The sequence below is a fragment of the Oncorhynchus clarkii genome, chromosome 7 (genome assembly GCF_045791955.1).
Source record: "Oncorhynchus clarkii lewisi isolate Uvic-CL-2024 chromosome 7, UVic_Ocla_1.0, whole genome shotgun sequence".
NCBI classification, from domain to species: Eukaryota; Metazoa; Chordata; class Actinopteri; order Salmoniformes; family Salmonidae; genus Oncorhynchus; species Oncorhynchus clarkii.
The window spans coordinates 70,226,505-70,245,250 of NC_092153.1; the positions used below are offsets into that span (position 1 = coordinate 70,226,505).

The window sequence follows — 18,746 nt, forward strand, 5'->3', positions numbered from 1 at the left end:
TCGTGGCACACCCGCGTTGTGCATTATTTCCATAAAACTCATAGCCCCTCGTTGTTAATACCTTACATAATAACCCTTTTAAACTGTAACTGCTAAATAAATAACAAGTGCATAATGAACTGTAAAATAATGAAGTGTAATCAATATTTTCTGTTTGTCTGAACTGAAAGAGAGGGAAAGTGGGTTTCTGGAAAGGTCTGTAGCTAGGAAGAATGTGTGAGACAAGTGCCTGGATTCAATCTGGGACCGCGCTATAGCACACTTGACATTTAGGTAATTTCCAATTCAGCGTTTACCTTGAATCTGAAACATTTAACTTGAATGTAATCTCCACAAACTCAGTAACATTGCCTTTAAAAGCTGCAATGTCTACGAGTGTGATCGGATTGAATCCTAGCCAAACAGATAAAAATGTGTTCTCGTCCTGGTTGGTTAGTGTGTGCGAACAGGATGTGTTATGTCTCACTTCAAGGAAACCAAAGGTGAACGTGTGTGTGTGTGCATGTGTGTGCGTGTGTGTGTGCTGCTGAGATTCAATTAAACTCAATTAGAGTGGAGACCAACCAAGGACACCACAACAATAGGCCACATTTAAGCCAGGTGGTAAACATGTGTCTTTAGCCCAGACTTCAAGGCAGTGATGTTCTGGGCTATGCAGAGATGGAGGCTTGTTGGTCACCAAAGGAGCAGAATGCTTTATCCATCATTTTTAGGTGGGTCTTTGGGACAGAGAAGAGTCTCTGATCATTTGTCATGATCCGAAAGATGATGGTTTGCTTTAGTGGGCACACTACAACATATAATGAGTTAACAAACAATTTCACTCAATAAACCTGAAAAAACAGCTAGCTGGAGCTCGTCTGCGCGGTTGGCTGGATATTTTTTATTTATTTATTTAACCTTTATTTTATTTAACCAGGGAAGTCAGTTAAGAACAAATTCTTATTTACAATGACGGCTTACCCCGGCCAAACCATAACCCGACGATGCTGGGACAATCATGCGCAGCCCTATGGGACACTAAATCACGGCCGGTTGTGATACATCCTGGAATCAAACCAGGGTCTGTAGTGACACCTCTAGCACGAGATGCAGTGTGTTAGACCGCTACGCCACTCGGGATATGCCCTCACCTTCTATGTACTTAATGCTGATTGGTTTGGTTCTGTCCACTATAGTTCTGTACGGTTAGAACGTGATGTTGAGTGTGTCCAATCGGCTGATTGGTTAGAATGAATTAGTGATTTATAGGTCTGAAGGCCAGTCAGATTGAAAGAGCTGGCCTTTGTTATAAAGCCAGTAGAATAACTGTAACAGCTACAACATGTTTGCTATTGAAACCTGTGTGTGTGTGTGTGTGTGTGTGTGTGTGTGTGTGTGTGTGTGTGTGTGTGTGTGTGTGTGTGTGTGTGTGTGTGTGTGTGTGTGTGTGTGTGTGTGTGTGTGTGTGTGTGTGTGTGTGTACTTATTTATTTATATCAGTTTCACAAAATCTCTATAGCAGATGTCTCTGAGTAAACATGGCAATTGTGTAAAAGTTCTGAGCTCCAGGTTAAGGGACACTCCCCTTCCTGGCATTGCTCAAAGAAACAAAGTCCCGACAAAGATATTTACTTGCACTCAATGTGCTTACACATTGTTGTCTCTTTTATGCAGAGGTGGTTAATGTTTATGCTCTCACCCTCTTCTCCCATCTCTGTCCACAAAGTCTTCTGAAGAAGGGGCAGTGAGCACCATCTACTGTGCTGTCGCCGAGGAGATGGAGGGAATAACAGGAAAGTACATTGACAGCGACTGTTCCCTGGTTCTCCCCGCCCACCTGGCCAGAGACCCCGCCCTCGCAGTCAAGGACTTTGAGTTCTGCGAGAGATTGACATCCAAGCTCTGAGAGAAAGATACAGAGAGAGAGAGAAAGAGAGAGACTAGTTTGCAGTGGGGTCAAATTCCTTTTGAACTCCATTTACCCTTGTTATTATGAAGGATTAATAAAAAATGCAGGGTCAAATATGTCTATAAATTCTGTTTCTATCTTAAGTGTATTATTCAATAACAGACTTTATAAAAACACAGTTGAAGTCGGAAGTTTACATACACTTAGGTTGGAGTCATTAAAACTCATTTTTCAACCACTCCACAAATGTCTTGGTAACAAACTATAGATTTGGCAAGTCGGTTAGGATATCTACTTTGTGCCTGACACAAGTAATTTTTCCAACAATTGTTTAGAGACAAATTATTTCACTTATAATTCACTGTATCACAATTCCAGTGGGTCAGAAGTTCACATACACTAAGTTGACTGTGCCTTTAAACAGCTTGGAAAATTCCAGAAAATTATGTAAAGGCTTTAGAAGCTTCTGATAGGCTAATTGACATAATTTGAGTCAATTGGAGGTGTCCCTGTGGATGTATTTCAAGCCTATCTTCAAACTCAGTGCCTCTTTGCTTGACATCATGGAAAAATCAAAAGAAATCAGCCAAGACCTCAGAAAAAAATTGTAGACCTCCATAAGTCTGGTTCATCCTTGGGAGCAATTTCCAAACGCCTGAAGGTACCACGTTCATCTGTACAAACAATAGTACGCAGCTGTCATACCGCTCAGGAAGGAGACGCGTTCTGTCTCCTAGAGATGAACGCACTTTGGTGTGAAAAGTGCAAATCAATCCCAGAACAACAGCAAAGGACCTTGTGTAGATGCAGGAGGAAACGGGTACAAAAGTATCTATATCCACAGTAAAACGAGTCCTATATCAACATAACCTGAAAGGCCGCTCAGCAAGGAAGAAGTCACTGCTCCAAAAGCGCCATAAAAAATCCAGACTACGGTTTGCAACTGCACATGGGGACAAAGATCGTACCTTTTGGAGAAATGTCCTCTGGTCTGATGAAACAAAAATAGATCTGTTTGGCCATAATGACCATTGTTATGTTTGGAGGAAAAAGGGGAAGGCTTGCAAGCCGAAGAACACAATCCCAACCATGAAGCACGGGGGTGGCAGCATCATGTTGTGGGGGTGCTTTGCTGCAGGAGGGAATGGGGCACTTCACAAAATAGATGGCATCATGAGGATGGGAAATTATGTGGATATAGTGAAGCAACATCAAGGCATCAGTCAGTCAGTTAAAGCTTGGTCGCAAATGGGTCTTCCAAATTGACAATGACCCCAAGCATACTTCCAAAGTTGTGGCAAAATGGCTAAGGACAACAAAGTCAAGGTATTGAAGTGGCCATCACAAAGCCCTGACCTCAATCCCATAGAAAATGTGTGGGCAGAACTGAAAAAGCGTGTGCGAGCAAGGAGGCCTACAAACTTGACTCAGTTACACCAGTTCTGTCAGGAGGAATGGGCCAAAATTCAACTTATTGTGGGAAGCTTGTGGAAGGCTACCCGAAACGTTTGACCCATGTTAAACAATGGAAAGACAATGCTACTGTTATGATTTTTATGAATAATGACTAAATGATGTATACATTTAACATAAGAAAGGAATGTATGTGTGTGTCGAAAGAGAACGAAGAGGGGCATTAACCTATGTTTGAACCGACCCGGCTGTAACTCTGGGGAGATAAGATAGGACAGGGAGAGCCCCTCCAGAGCTCTCGTATCTGGGGGAGACTGGAACTGTCAGCTGTGTGGTAATAAACTGTGGTGAGACTCATGAGAAAATCCCTATGTTGGTGTGTATGTATGTGTGTAGGGTAAGAGAAAGTTATAAAAGGAATGTCTTTGTATATGTACAGCAGCGCTCTAGTAAATAAACCTTGCTGACTATGGTAGACTGGCCTCTGACTGTTTCATTTTAATAAGAACCTTACAAATTCTTAGTAACAGACAGAGTATTTTAATTGAAGTTCAGTTTATGAACATTGAGAACAAAATTCTCATAACAGCTACCAAATACTAACCGAGTGTATGTCAACTTCTGACCCACTGGGAATGTGATGAAAGAAATAAAAGCAGAAATAAATCATTCTCTCTATTATTCTTCTGATATTTCACATTCTTAAAATAAAGTGGTGATCCTAACTGACCTAAAACAGGGAATTAATACTCTGATTAAATGTCAGGAATTGTGAAAAACTGAGTTTAAATGTATTTGGCTAAGGTGTATGTAAACTTCTGACTTCAACTGTATCTTAAAATAGATGTAGATTTAGCCTGTTCTGGATTAAACAAAGCCGATTGCAAGAGGGAGGATTAGAGCTACTCTAGGACTAAATTGAAGCTTAAATTAAGACTTCAGAAGCAGGTTTAACTTCTGCTTAGTACTGTTTGTGAGGGAGCATGGACTATTTGGAATATCTAAATGAAGACCAACATGCCTTAGAGGCCAGCCAGATGAGTACTTGTGGATAAGAGTAATCCATTAAATTACTTTACTGAAATATCTTTTTGAGACCGCTTTCGTACTTCCAAAAAAAATTTATTGGAGATAATATAATTTGCTTGAGCCTAGACTTTCCTCTCCGTCTCAAAGAGGAAGGCCTTTACCCAAGTTCTGATTGAGGTTTTTGGCATCTGGAATCTTTCATCGTGAAACTGGGGATTCGTGTGGTGCCAGTGAAGCAACTTTGTGTAGAATAGGTCAAAGTCTGCAGGACAATTTGTGAACTGAGGAGTCTTTACATCAAGTTTCCTGATGCTGCTGGCAAAAAAAATCTATGAATATGGGCACTTCCCAGGAGTGATTGGCTGTACAGATGGATGTCATGTTCCCATCAATTGTCCATCAACTCCTGATGCTGAGTAGTACAGGAACCGTAAGAATTGTTTTTCCATCAATGTTCAGGGTGTATGCACTCCTAATTTAGAGTTTTCAAACATTGTTGCCCGTTGGAAAGGTGCAACTCATGATTCTTCTCAACTCTACCAGAAGTCCTCCAATGGAAGATCAGGATCAAGCAGATGTGCCCAATGGCTGAGGCAGGCAATGACCAACGAGGACTTGCACACAGAGTTGCTTTCACATTGCAGCACTTCAACTAGATGAGATGCATTTAAATATGGAATGTATTCATTATGGCTTATTTTTGCTTTTATAATGTTTGTTCTGTATAAATTTCAAATAGTTTGCATCTAAATTAAATGAGTGACTAAACCAAGGCTGGTTTAAAATGTAATTTGTGGTGATTAAAATACTCTCACTCATGAATATCCAAATGGCAAAACATGTATTTTTTACATATCATATTGTTCACCATAGCTGGTAATCAATTGTCTCATTACTGTATATTTTTTGGATCATACCTCTCTCTTCCAACTTACTATCCAATTCAACCTGTAGAATCCTCATTTTCTTTTCATGTTATTCCATCAGATATTTCATTTTATGCTCATTAAGTTTTCTGGCTAACTTTTCATGCATTGTCATCTTTTTTGTTCTCTGCTGAAAGGTGGTGGCAGCATTTTCTCTAAGGGATGCTATAACAGATGTGGAGGGTACACACTCACTGTGCACTGGCTCTTCCAACCTGTTCACATTCCTTTCCTCTGGAAAAAGAACACTTTTAGAAGCCATGTTCATGAAAGCTACTTAAATGTCCTAGTTTAACTAGGAGTAAGTATTTGCTCAATAACAAATATTTATCTCAATACTTTGTTATATACCCTTTGTTGGCAATGACAGAGGTCAAATGTTTTCTGTAAGTCTTCACAAGGTTTTCACACACTGTTGCTGGTATTTTGGCCCATTCCTCCATGCAGATCTCCTCTAGAGCAGTGATGTTTTGGGGCTGTTACTGGGCAACACGGACTTTCAACTCCCTCCAAAGATTTTCTATGGGGTTGAGATCTGGAGACTGGCTAGGCCACTCCAGGACCTTGAAATGCTTCTTACGAAGCCACTCCTTCGTTGCCCGGGCGGTGTGTTTGGGATCATTGTCATGCTGAAAGACCAAGCCACGTTTCATCTTCAATGCCCTTGCTGATGGAAGGAGGTTTTCACTCAAAATCTCACAATACATGGCCCCATTCATTCTTTCCTTTACACGGATCAGTCGTCCTGGTACCTTTGCAGAAAAACAGCCCCAAAGCATGATGTTTCCACCCCCATGCTTCACAGTAGGTATGGTGTTCTTTGGATGCAACTCATCATTCTTTGTCCTCCAAACACGACAAGTTGAATTTTTACCAAAAAGTTATATTTTGACATTCTCCCAATCTTCTTCTGGATCATCCAAATGCTCTCTAGCAAACTTCAGACAGGCCTGGACATATACTGTCTTAAGCAGGGGAACACGTCTGGCACTGCAGGATTTGAATCCCTGGAGGCGTAGTGTGTTACTGATGTTAGGCTTTGTTATTTTGGTCCCAGCTCTCTGCAGGTCATTCACTAGGTCCCCCCGTGTGGTTCTGGGATTTTTGCTCACCGTTCTTGTGATCATTTTGACCCCACGGGGAGAGATCTTGCGTGGAGCCCCAGATCGAGGGAGATTATCAGTGGTCTTGTATGTCTTCCATTTCCTAATAATTGCTCCCACAGTTGATTTCTTCAAACCAAGTTGCTTACCTATTGCAGATTCAGTCTTCCCAGCCTGGTGCAGGTCTACAATTTTTTGTGTCCTTTGACAGCTCTTTGGTCTTGGCCATAGTGAAGTTTGGAGTTTGACTGTTTGAGGTTGTGGATCGGTGTCTTTTATACTGATAACAAGTTCAAACAGGTGCCATTAATACAGGTAACGAGTGGAGGACAGAGGAGCCTCTTAAAGAAGAAGTTACAGGTCTGTGAGAGCCAGAATTCTTGCTTGTTTGTAGGTGACCAAATACTTATTTTCTACCATAATTTGCAAAGAAATTCATTAAAAATCCTACAATGTGATTTTCTGGATTTTTTTCTCATTTTGTCTGTCAGAGTTGAAGTGTACCTATGATGAAAATTACAGGCCTCTCTCATCTTTTTAAGTGGGAGAACTTGCACAATTGGTGGCTGACAAAATACGTTTTGCCCCACTGTATATAAAAAATTGCCCTAACAATTGTCAAAGACTCCAGCCACCCAAGTCATTGACTGTTTTCTCTGCTACTGCACGGTAAGCCGTACCGGAGCGCCAAGTCTAGGTCCAAGAGGCTTCTAAACCGTTTCTACCCCCAAGGCATAAGACTCCTGAACAGCTAATCAAATGGCTCCACAGACTATTTGCATTGCACCCCCCACCTACCCACCTTCTACGCTGCTGCTACTCTCTGTTATTATCTATGCATAGTCACTTTAACAACTCTACCTACATGTACATATTACCTCAATTACCTTGACACCGGTGCCCCCGCACATTGGCTATGTACCGGTACCCCCTGTGCCCCCGCTATTGTTATTTACTGCTGCTCTTTAATTATTTGTTATTCTTATCGCTTTCTTTTTTTTTTTGTATTTTCTTAAAACTGCATTGCTGGTTAAGGACTTGTAAGTAAGCATTTCACTGTAAGGTCTACCTACACCTGTTGTATTCTGCGCATGTGACAAATAAAATTTGATTTGATATATACAAAAGTAGGTGGACAACCCTTCAAATTAGTGGATTCTGCCATTTCAGCCACCTGTTGCTGACAGGTGTATAAAATCAAGCACACAGCCATGTAATCTCCATAGACAAACATTCGCAATAGAATGGCCTTACTGAAGAGCTCAGTGATGTTCAACATGGCATTGTCATAGGATGACACTTTTCCAACAAGTAAGTTTGTGAAATATCTGCCCTGCTAAAGCTGCTCCAGTCAACTGTAGGTGCTATAATTGTGAAGTGGACACGTCTAGGAGCAACAACAGCTCAGCCGTGAAGTGGTAGGCCACACAAGCTCACAGAATGGGACAGCCGGGTGCTGAAGTGCGTAGCGTGTAAAAATTGTATGTCCTCGGTTGCAACAGTCACTACAGAGTTCCAAACTGCCTCTGGAAGCAATGTCAGCATAAGAACTGTTCGTCGGGAGCTTCTTGAAATGGGTTTCCATGGCCGAGCAGCAGCACACAATCCTAAGATCACTATGCGCAATGCCAAGCTGGAGTGGTGTAAAGCTTGCCACCATTGGACTCTTGACAGTGGAAACACGTTCTCTGGAGTGAAGAATCACGCTTCACCATCTGGCAGTCCAACGGACAAATCTGGGTTTGGTGGATGCCGGAAGAATACTGAGAATTTTCCAGACCATGTGTGTTAATTATTAATTGCAGAAGAGCTAGTAAGATGAGTGCACTCTACATGTGCTCTGGGTCATTAGACATCATTAGACATGCACCTGTCTGGGGAGTGGACACGAAAGGTTATTCTATTAACTGTGTTATGGCCTAATATGTACTGTTGCTATGGTTACATCTCTTGGGGCTTTTCCAGAACATGGGTGTCCCTTTCAGAGGAGTTAGCAGGATGACATGTCTGGTTATTTCTGTAAATTGCCAAGGACTGCTGCTATGGTCCTACATGCATGCACCAGTGCTGAGATCCCGTTAATGGGATCGATTTGACAACAACCAGTGAAAGTGAAGGGCGCCAAATTCAAACAACAGAAATCTCATAATTAAAATTCCTCAAACATACAAGTATCTTATACCATTTTAAATGTAATCTTGTTGTTAATCCCACCACAGTGTCCGATTTCAAATAGGCTTTACAGCGAAAGCACCACAAACAATTATATTAGGTCAGAGCCAAGTCACAGAAAAACACAGCCATTTTTCCAGCCAAAGAGTGGAGTCACAAAAATCTGAAATAGAGATCAATTCATTACTAACCTTTGATGATCTTCATCAGATGACGCTCATAGGACTTCATGTTACACAATACATGTATGTTTATTTCGATAAAGTTCATATTTATATCAAAAATCTCAGTATACATTGGCGCGTTATTTTCAGTAGAGCCACATCTATTGACAGAAATACTCATTATAAATGTTGATGAAAATACAAGTGTTATACATAGAACTTTAGATAAACTTCTCTTTAATGCAACCGCTGTGTCAGATTTCAAAAAAGCTTTACGGAAAAAGCAAGCCATGCAATAATCTGAGTACGGCGCTCAGAGACCCAACAAGCCAAAAAGATATCCGCCATATTGTGCAGTCAACAGAAGTCAGAAATAACATTATAAATATTCACTTACCTTTGATGATCTTCATCACAATGCACTCCCAGGAATCCCAGTTCCACAATAAATGTTTGTTTTGTTCGATAATGTCCATCATTTATGTCCAAATAGCTACTTTTGTTAGCGCGTTTTGTAAACAAATCCAAAGTCACGAAGCTCGTTCACTAGGAGCAGTCAAAATGTCAAAAAGTTCCATTACAGTCCGTAGAAACATGTCAAACGATGTATAGAATCAATCTTTAGGATGTTTTTAACATGAATCTTCAATAATGTTCCAACCTGAGAATTCCTTTGTCTTCAGAAATGCAATGGAACGGGAGCTACCTCTCACGTGAACGAGCATCACGACTTTGTGGCACTCTGCCAGACCACTGACTCAAAGAGCCCTCCTTTACAGTAGGAGCCTCAAACAAGTTTCTAAAGACTGTTGACATCTAGTGGAAGCCTTAGGAAGTGCAAAATGACCAATATCCCACTGTATCTTCAATAGGGAATGAGTTGAAAATCGACCAACCTCAGATTTCCGTTTTTTGCCTGCCATATGAGTTTTGTTATACTCTCAGACATCATTCAAACAGTTTTAGAAACGTCAGAGTGTTTTCTATCCAAATATACTAATAATATGCATATATTAGCAACTGGGACTGAGTAGCAGGCAGTTTCCTCTGGGCACCTTATTCATCCAAGCTACTCAATACTGCCCCCAGCCATAAGAATGTAAGGCGAGTACATGTCTGTATTTTTTAACTATTGGTGTGGCTCTACAGTTTCCATGCCCTAATATGAAACCAAACAAAAATGTGTGCAATGCAATAAGATAACGGTGGCTAAATGCCAGAGGGGATGAGTCATTAAGAGGAGTTACTATGGAAGTGACGTAAGAAGGAAAAATATATAAGAAGTATGTGCCAAGACTGGAAAGTAGTTGTTTTTCATGAACCAGCTCTGCTTTTACTATGTTGTAATAAAAGTCTACTTGAACTCACAGTATTTGAGAAATATGACTGAATATTTCCACGACAAGAACGCTACCTGCCCCAATGCATAGTGCCAACTCTGAAGTTTGGTGGAGGAGGAATAATGGTCTGGGGGTGTTTTTCATGGTTCAGGCTAGGCCCCTTAGTGAAGGGAAATCTTTACGCTACAGCATACAATGATTCTGTGCTTCCAACTTTGTTGCAACAGTTTGGGGAAGGCCATTTCCTGTTTCAGCATGACAGTGCCCCGTGCATAAAGCGAGGTCCATACAGAAATGGTTTGTTGAGATCTGTGTGAAAGAACTTGACTGGCCTGCACAGAGCCCTGACCTCAACCCCATCAAACACTTTTAGGATGAATTGGAACGTCGACTGCGAGCCAGGCCAACATCAATGCCAGATCTTACCAATGCTCTTGTGGCTGAATGGAAGCAAGTCCCCGCAAAAATGTTCCAATATAAGAGTGGAGGCTGTTATAGCAGCAAAGGGGGGCCCAACTCCGTATTCATGCCCATGATTTTGGAATGAGATCAAATCAAATGCGCCGAACACAACAGGTATTACAGTGAAATGCTTACTTACAGGCTCTAACCAATAGTGCACAAAAGGTGTTAGGTGATCGACGAGCAGGTGTCCACATACTTTTGGTCATGTAGTGTATGCTACAGAACTGATTCGCTAGCAGAGACTGGAATATGTTCTGGGATTCATCCAATGGCATTGAGGAGTATAGCACCTCAGTCACCGGCTTCATCAATAACTGCATCGACAACGTTGTCCCCACCGAGACTGTACGTACATTTCCTAACCAGAAGCCATGGCTTACAGGCAACATCCGCACCGAGCTAAAGGCTAGAGCTGCCGCTTTCAAGCAGCGGGACACTAATCTGGATGCTTATAAGAAATCCTGCTATGCCCTCAGACAAACCATCAAACAGGCAAAGCGTCAATACAGGATTAACATTAAATCCTATTGCAATAGCTCTGACGCTCGTCAGATGTGGCAGGGCTTGAAAAATATCAAGGACTACAAAGGCAAGTGTCTTCACTAATATTTTCAACCTCTTCCTGACCGAGTCTGTAATATCTACAGTGCCTTGCGAAAGTATTCGGCCCCCTTGAACTTTGCGACCTTTTGCCACATTTCAGGCTTCAAACATAAAGATATAAAACTGTATTTTTTGGTGAAGATTTAACAACAAGTGGGACACAATCATGAAGTGGAACGACATTTATTGGATATTTCAAACTTTTTTAACAAATCCAAAACTGAAAAATTGGGCGTGCAAAATTATTCAGCCCCCTTAAGTTAATACTTTGTAGCGCCACCTTTTGCTGCGATTACAGCTGTAAGTCGCTTGGGGTATGTCTCTATCAGTTTTGCACATCGAGAGACTGAAATTTTTTCCCATTCCTCCTTGCAAAACAGCTCGAGCTCAGTGAGGTTGGATGGAGAGCATTTGTGAACAGCAGTTTTCAGTTCTTTCCACAGATTCTCGATTGGATTCAGGTCTGGACTTTGACTTGGCCATTCTAACACCTGGATATGTTTATTTTTGAACCATTCCATTGTAGATTTTGCTTTATGTTTTGGATCATTGTCTTGTTGGAAGACAAATCTCCGTCCCAGTCTCAGGTCTTTTGCAGACTCCATCAGGTTTTCTTCCAGAATGGTCCTGTATTTGGCTCCATCCATCTTCCCATCAATTTTAACCATCTTCCCTGTCCCTGCTGAAGAAAAGCAGGCCCAAACCATGATGCTGCCACCACCATGTTTGACAGTGGGGATGGTGATGAGCTGTGTTGCTTTTACGCCAAACATAACGTTTTGCATTGTTGCCAAAAAGTTCCATTTTGGTTTCATCTGACCAGAGCACCTTCTTCCACATGTTTGGTGTGTCTCCCAGGTGGCTTGTGGCAAACTTTAAACAACACTTTTTATGGATATCTTTAAGAAATGGCTTTCTTCTTGCCACTCTTCCATAAAGGCCAGATTTGTGCAATATACAACTGATTGTTGTCCTATGGACAGAGTCTCCCACCTCAGCTGTAGATCTCTGCAGTTCATCCAGTGATCATGGGCCTCTTGGCTGCATCTCTGATCAGTCTTCTCCTTGTATGAGCTGAAAGTTTAGAGGGACGGCCAGGTCTTGGTAGATTTGCAGTGGTCTGATACTCCTTCCATTTCAATATTATCGCTTGCACAGTGCTCCTTGGGATGTTTAAAGCTTGGGAAATCTTTTTGTATCCAAATCCGGCTTTAAACTTCTTCACAACAGTATCTCAGACCTGCCTGGTGTGTTCCTTGTTCTTCATGATGCTCTTCATGATCACAGTGCAGGTGCATTTATACAGAGACTTGATTACACACAGGTGGATTGTATTTATCATCATTAGTCATTTAGGTCAACATTGGATCATTCAGAGATCCTCACTGAACTTCTGGAGAGAGTTTGCTGCAATGAAAGTAAAGGGGCTTAATAATTTTGCACGCCCAATGTTTCAGTTTTTGATTTGTTAAAAAAGTTTGAAATATCCAATAAATGTCGTTCCACTTCATGATTGTGTCCCACTTGTTGTTGATTCTTCACAAAAAAATACAGTTTTATATCTTTATGTTTGAAGCCTGAAATGTGGCAAAAGGTCGCAAAGTTCAAGGGGGCCGAATACTTTCGCAAGGCACTGTATATGTTTCAAACAGACCACCATAGTCCCTGTGCCCAAGAAAGCAAAGGTAACCTGCTTAAATTACCTCCAACCCGTAGCACCAACGTCGGTAGCCCTGAAGTGCTTTGAAAGGCTGGTCATAGCTCACATCAACACCATGCCGGAAATCCTAGACCAACTCCAATTCGCATACCGTCTCAACGGATCCACAGATGACACAACCTCAATCGCACTCCACACTGCCCTTTCCCTCCTGGACAAAAGGAACACCTATGTGAGAATGTTGTTAATTGACTACAGCTCAGCGTTCAACACCATAGTGCCCACAAAGTTCATTAAGCTAAGTTGTGTTGTAACAAGGTAGGGGTGGTAAACACCTTCCTCTGAACCTGGATCCTGGACTTCCTGATGGGCTGCTCCCAGGTGGTAAGTGTAGGCAACAACACATCTGCAACGCTGATCCTCAACACAGGGACCCTCGGGTGCGTGCTCAGTCCCCCCATGTACTCCCTGTTCACCCATGACTCTGTGGCCAAGCACGACTCCAACACATTATGTTTGCTGACGACACAACAGTGGTAGGCCTGATCACCGACAGATGAGACAGCCTATAGGGAGGAGGTCCGAGACCAGGCAGTGTGATGCCAGGACAACAACCTCTCCCTCAATGTGAGCAAAACAAAGGAGCGGATCATGGACTATAGGAAAAGTAGGGCCGAATAGGCCCCCATTAACATTGACGGAGCTGAAGTGGAGCGGGTCGAGAGTTAAGTTCCTTGGTGTCCACATCACCAACAAACTATCATGGTCCAAACACACCAAGACAGTTGTGAAGAGGGAGACTGAAAAGATTTTCCATGGGTCCCCAGATCCTCAAAAATCTCTACAGCTGCACCATCGAGAGCATCCTGACCAGTTGCACCTTGTATGGCAACTGCTCGGCATCTGACCATAAGGAGCTACAGAGGGTGGTCCATTTGGCCCAGTACATCACTGAGGTCAAGCTTCCTGCCATCCAGGACCTATATACTAGGCGGTGTCAGAGGAAGGCCCAAAAAATGGTCAAAGACTCAAGTCACCCAAGTCATAGATTGTCCTCTCTTCCACCGCACGGCAAGTGATACCTGAGGGCCAAGTCTAGGACCAAAAAGACCCTTAACAGCTTCTACCCCCAAGCCATAAGACTGCTGAACAATTAATCAAATGGCCAACCGGACTATTTACATTGACACCACCCCTTTTTGTTTTTACACTGCTGCTACTCGCTGTTTATTATCTATCCATAGTCACTTTACAAATTACCTTGACTAACCTGAACCCCCCGCACATTGACTCAGTCCTTTATATAGCCTCAGTATTGTAACATAATATTTTTTACTTTGGTTTATTTAGTAAAGATTTTCTTAACTCTATTTATATAATGACACAATGCTAGACCCAGATGCAGACACAGGAGGCAGATGGTTTGAGCTTTGATATTTATTATAGTCCAAGAGATAGGCAAAAGGCAGGTCGGGGACAGGCAATAGTTCATAGCCAGGGCACAGTCCAAAACGGTACAGGGCAGCAGTCAGGCTCGAGGTCAGGCACAGGCAGACAGAGTAGTCAAGCAGGCAGGCAGGCTCAGAGTCAGGACAGGCAAGGGTCAGAACCAGGACAACGAGAAAACGAGTGACTGGGGGAAAACCAGGAGCTAAGAGAAAACCGCCGGTTGACTTGGCAAGCAAGACAAACTGGCACAGACAGACAGACAGAAAACACAGGTGTAAATACACAGTATTTAATGGGGAATGGGGAAGAAGGGCGACAAGGACAGGTGAAACAGATCAGGGTGTGACAATTTCTTGAACTGCATTGTTGGGTAAGGGTAAGGGCTTGTAAGTAAGCATTTCACGGTAAGGTAACCTGTGGAATTCGGCAAATGTGACAAATAAAATTTGATATGATTAGATGTTAGCGATGCAGAAAAATTTACAGTTTTTACATAGAATTAAGCATAATGATAATGGCTCTAGATTGCAGGAAAAAGCTGTTTCAAATGCTAAATACTCCAACCTCCAATGCCCTCCGGCCATCCTCAAATACTGTGTGTGTGTGTGTGTGTGTGTGTGTGTGTGTGTGTGTGTGTGTGTGTGTGTGTGTGTGTGTGTGTGTGTGTGTGTGTGTGTGTGTGTGTGTGTGTGTGTGTGTGTGTGTGTGTGTGTGTAGCCTAGTGGCTAAGAGTGTTGGGCCAGTAACCGAGAGGTTGCTGGTCTGAATCCCCGAGCCGAATAGGTGAAAAATCTGTTGATGTACCCTTGAGCAAGGCACTCAGCCCTAATTGCTCCTGTAAGTTGCTCTGGATATGAGTATCTGCTAAATAGCGTAAATGTATGTGCTCGTGTGTGTGTGTGCTCATGCGTGCACATTTGTGCACATTTGTGCATGCTTATGTGTAAAGAAGAGAGAATGTTGTCAATTAACTCACTACCAGCAATGAGTGGTTGTTTCTTTACATTACATAGACACTGCAATCTAGAATGTAGGGTATGTAAGTGTGACATATATGGATATACAGCAATTTCACAAGACAAGCAAAGTAATGTTGAAATTATTGTTTCCCTTTATTCATATCATTGACACATAACAAGCTATCTGTGCATGTATTCCTGGTCAATTATAGTATACTGGCACCTTTGATGTGTCTTATGTCTCCTCATTTGGCTGAGAAAAAGATAGACGAGAGAGAGAAAGAGAAAAGGAACGGAAAGAGAGAGAGAGAGAGAACGTGAGAGGGAGAGATAGTACAAATATGTAAGAGCCTCTCAACTTTAAGCACTGTATACCTGATTTGTGTTTTTACCTGATTTTGTACCTGAAGTTTTTTGCAAGGTTGGAGACATTAAAACTCGTTGTTCAACCACTCCACAAATGTCTTGTTAACAAACAATCGTTTTGGCAAGTTGGTTAGGACATCTACTTTGTGCATGACACAAGTCATTTTCCAACAATTGTTTACAGACAGATTATTTGTCTTGATGTCAGCTTTGCACACTTTGGCATTCTCTCAACCAGCTTCATGAGGTAGTCACCTGGAATGCATTTCAATTAACAGGTGTGCATTGTTAAAAATTCATTTGTGGAATGTCTTTCCTTCTTAATGCGTTTAAGCCAATCAGTTGTGTTGTAACAAGGTAGGGGTGGTATACAGAAGATAGCCCTATTTGGTAAAATACCAAGTACATATTATGGCAAGAACAGCTCAAATAAGCAAAGAGAAATGACAGTCCATCATTACTTTAAGACATGAAGGTCAGTCAATCTGTAAAATGTAAAGAACTTTGAAAGTTTCTTCAAGTGCAGTCGCAAAAACCATCAAGAGCTATGATGAAACTGGCTCTCATGAGGACAGCCACAGGAAAGGAACACCAAGAGTTACCTCTGCTGAAGAGGATAAGTTCATTATAGTTACCAGCCTCAGAAATTGGCAATTAACTGCACCTCATATTGCAGCCCAAATAAACACTTTACAGAGTTCAAGTAACAGACACATCTCAACATCAACTGTTCAGAGGAGACTACGTGAATCAGGCCTTCGTGGTCAAATTGCTGCAAAGAAACCACTACCAAAGGACACCAATAAGAAGAAGAGATTTGCTTGGGCCAAGAAACACAAGTAATGGACATTAGACTGGTGGAAATCTGTCCTTTGGTCTGATGAGTCCAAATTTGAGAATTTTGGTTCCAACCGCTGTGTCTTTGTGAGACGCAGAGTAGGTGAACGGATGATCTCTGTATGTGTGGTTCCCCCCGTGAAGCATGGAGGTGTGATGGTGGAGGATGCTTTGCTGGTGACACTGTTTGTGATATATTTAGAATTCAAGGCACACTTAACCAGCAAGGCTACCACAGCAGCGATACACCATCCCATCTGGTTTGCGCTTAGTGGGACTATCATTTGTTTTTCAACGGGGCAATGACTCAACACACCTCCAGGCTATGTGAGGGCTATTTGACCAAGAAGGAGAGTGATGGAGTGCTGCATCAAATGACCTGGCCCCCATAATCACCTGACCTCAACCCAATTGAGAAGGTTTGGGATGAGTTGGACCGCAGAGTGAAGGAAAAGCAGCCAACAAGTGCTCAGCATACGTGGGAACTCCTTCAAGCATTCCAGGTGACTACCTCATGAAGTTGGTTGTAAGAATGTCAAGTGTGTGCAAAGCTGTCATCAAGGCAAAAGGTTAACCACCTTGTGCTTGATGACAGCTTTGAATAATCTAAAATATATTTTGATTTGTTTAACACTTTTTTGGTTACTACATGATTCCATATGTGTTATTTAATCATTGTGATGTCTTCACTATTATTCTACAATGTAGAAAATAGACAAAAATTCAGAAAAACCCTTGAATGTCCAAACTTTTGACTGGTACTGTATGCAGTTGAACCAGGCTGTAAATGTCCTGTAATCACCCATGATGACAGACAGTTGTGGCTGTTATGTGCATCTAATTTCATGTGTTATATCTCTATGGTCATGGGTACCTTTCTTCTCTGCCTGCTCCACCATTTCATGGATGATGTCTTCCAGCACGGGGGCCACATGCTCCAGCTGTTTGGCTGTCAGTCGAACACTTATCTCCACTGTCTTCCCCTGTCCACACACATTTATTAGACTTTTATAACACAAAATAGTCAACAACAAAAAACATTGTGTGTGTGTGTGTGTGTGTGTGTGTGTGTGTGTGTGTGTGTGTGTGTGTGTGTGTGTGTGTGTGTGTGTGTGTGTGTGTGTGTGTGTGTGTGTGTGTGTGTGTGTGTGTGTGTGTGTGTGTGTACTTACATGAGTTCCACCATCGTCCTCAGGAAGCTGTTGGTTGGTGACATCCTGAAACTGTCCATCCTCTGACCGAGGCTCCATGTCCTTCCTCCCCAACTTATCCTGTAGGGCCTAAACACATACACACGTATTTTCAAATAAGGTGTCTGAATCAACTACTTCTATTGGAAGTATTTTAAAGCATTTTCAAATAATTTCTGGAAAAAACCTACTGTTTGAAAACATTTGTAAATACTTATATCAAATACCAAATAGACATGGGTTCAAATGCATGGGAGTATTTATTTGAGTATTTTTTTTAGATATTCCAATATTCAACTACTTGTTTTCAAATCAAAAATATGAAAATACTTAATTTCAAATGTCTTTGAATACCCTAAATAGTATGTGAACCCAGGTCTGACACAGATTGTGTAGAACAGACATGCCTCAGCTTTAGAAATCATATCAGCTCTGGTCATGGCATTTTCATCTGCAAAATACAGTACCGTGCACCCTTCTTAACGTGACACTGGTATTCTCCCACTGGGCACAGTTCAACATCGAGTTTTCATTTACATTTGGTTGAGTTGTCAACTAACATGAAATCAACTAAAAATGTCACCCTGTCATTGGTTTTAGGTTAGAAAAAAAGGCCAAATTCCCTGATGTCGATTACTTTTTGCAAATCCAATCCGTTTTCCACGTTGATTCAACGTCATCACATTGTTTGGTTAATTCAACCAGTTTTTTCCCAATGGGTTGGCTGTTTTGTTTACCTCTGTCCCCCCCTTCCTGTGACTCACTTCACGCGTCTCACCTTCATCTCCCTCATCTCTTTGGGGCTGAAGAAAGAGAAGTGTCCCTCTGCCCGTTCATGCAGCATGGCCACCAGACACACCAGCACCACACAGCCCGTCACCGCTCCACGCATGGTCATCCTGCTTAGTCCTGTCCAACACAAACATGTTTGCACGATGTTGTTTGACCATTAAAGAATAATGATGCTGACCAAGACAATTGACTTGTGTAATGTAAACATCATGTAATGAAAGTAAACTGATTGCACAGATGGCTGCTCACACAAACACTCAAGCACAAGCACAGACATATGCAGACAGGCACACAAAAAACACACACACGGTGAGTAAACTCCTTAATAAATAAATACAAAAAGACAAACAGAAAATGAGACTGACAGAGACAGAGATAGATAAAGAC

At 41.9% G+C, this 18,746-nt stretch overlaps 2 protein-coding genes across 2 annotated transcripts in view; one reads left to right on the top strand and one right to left on the bottom strand.

Annotated features, from left to right (window-relative positions):
- The window catches only part of LOC139413778 (retinol dehydrogenase 12), a 21,015-nt gene extending 17,236 nt beyond the window's left edge, over nucleotides 1–3,779 (top strand). The window contains exon 6 of the mRNA XM_071161521.1: nucleotides 1,709–3,779. Within this exon, the coding sequence (XP_071017622.1) occupies nucleotides 1,709–1,888 (180 nt within the window). The 3' untranslated portion in view covers nucleotides 1,889–3,779. The remainder of the gene's footprint in view (nucleotides 1–1,708) is intronic.
- A 676-nt stretch (nucleotides 3,780–4,455) lies between these two features.
- On the bottom strand, nucleotides 4,456–18,459 carry LOC139412671 (motilin-like). Its single transcript, XM_071159332.1, has 4 exons — nucleotides 18,346–18,459; nucleotides 17,550–17,648; nucleotides 17,252–17,360; nucleotides 4,456–4,595 (listed from the first exon to the last, which is right to left on the bottom strand). The coding sequence occupies exons 1-4, from the start codon at nucleotides 18,457–18,459 to the stop codon at nucleotides 4,456–4,458; spliced, it is 462 nt and encodes a 153-aa protein (XP_071015433.1).
- Nucleotides 18,460–18,746: the final 287 nt, after the last annotated feature.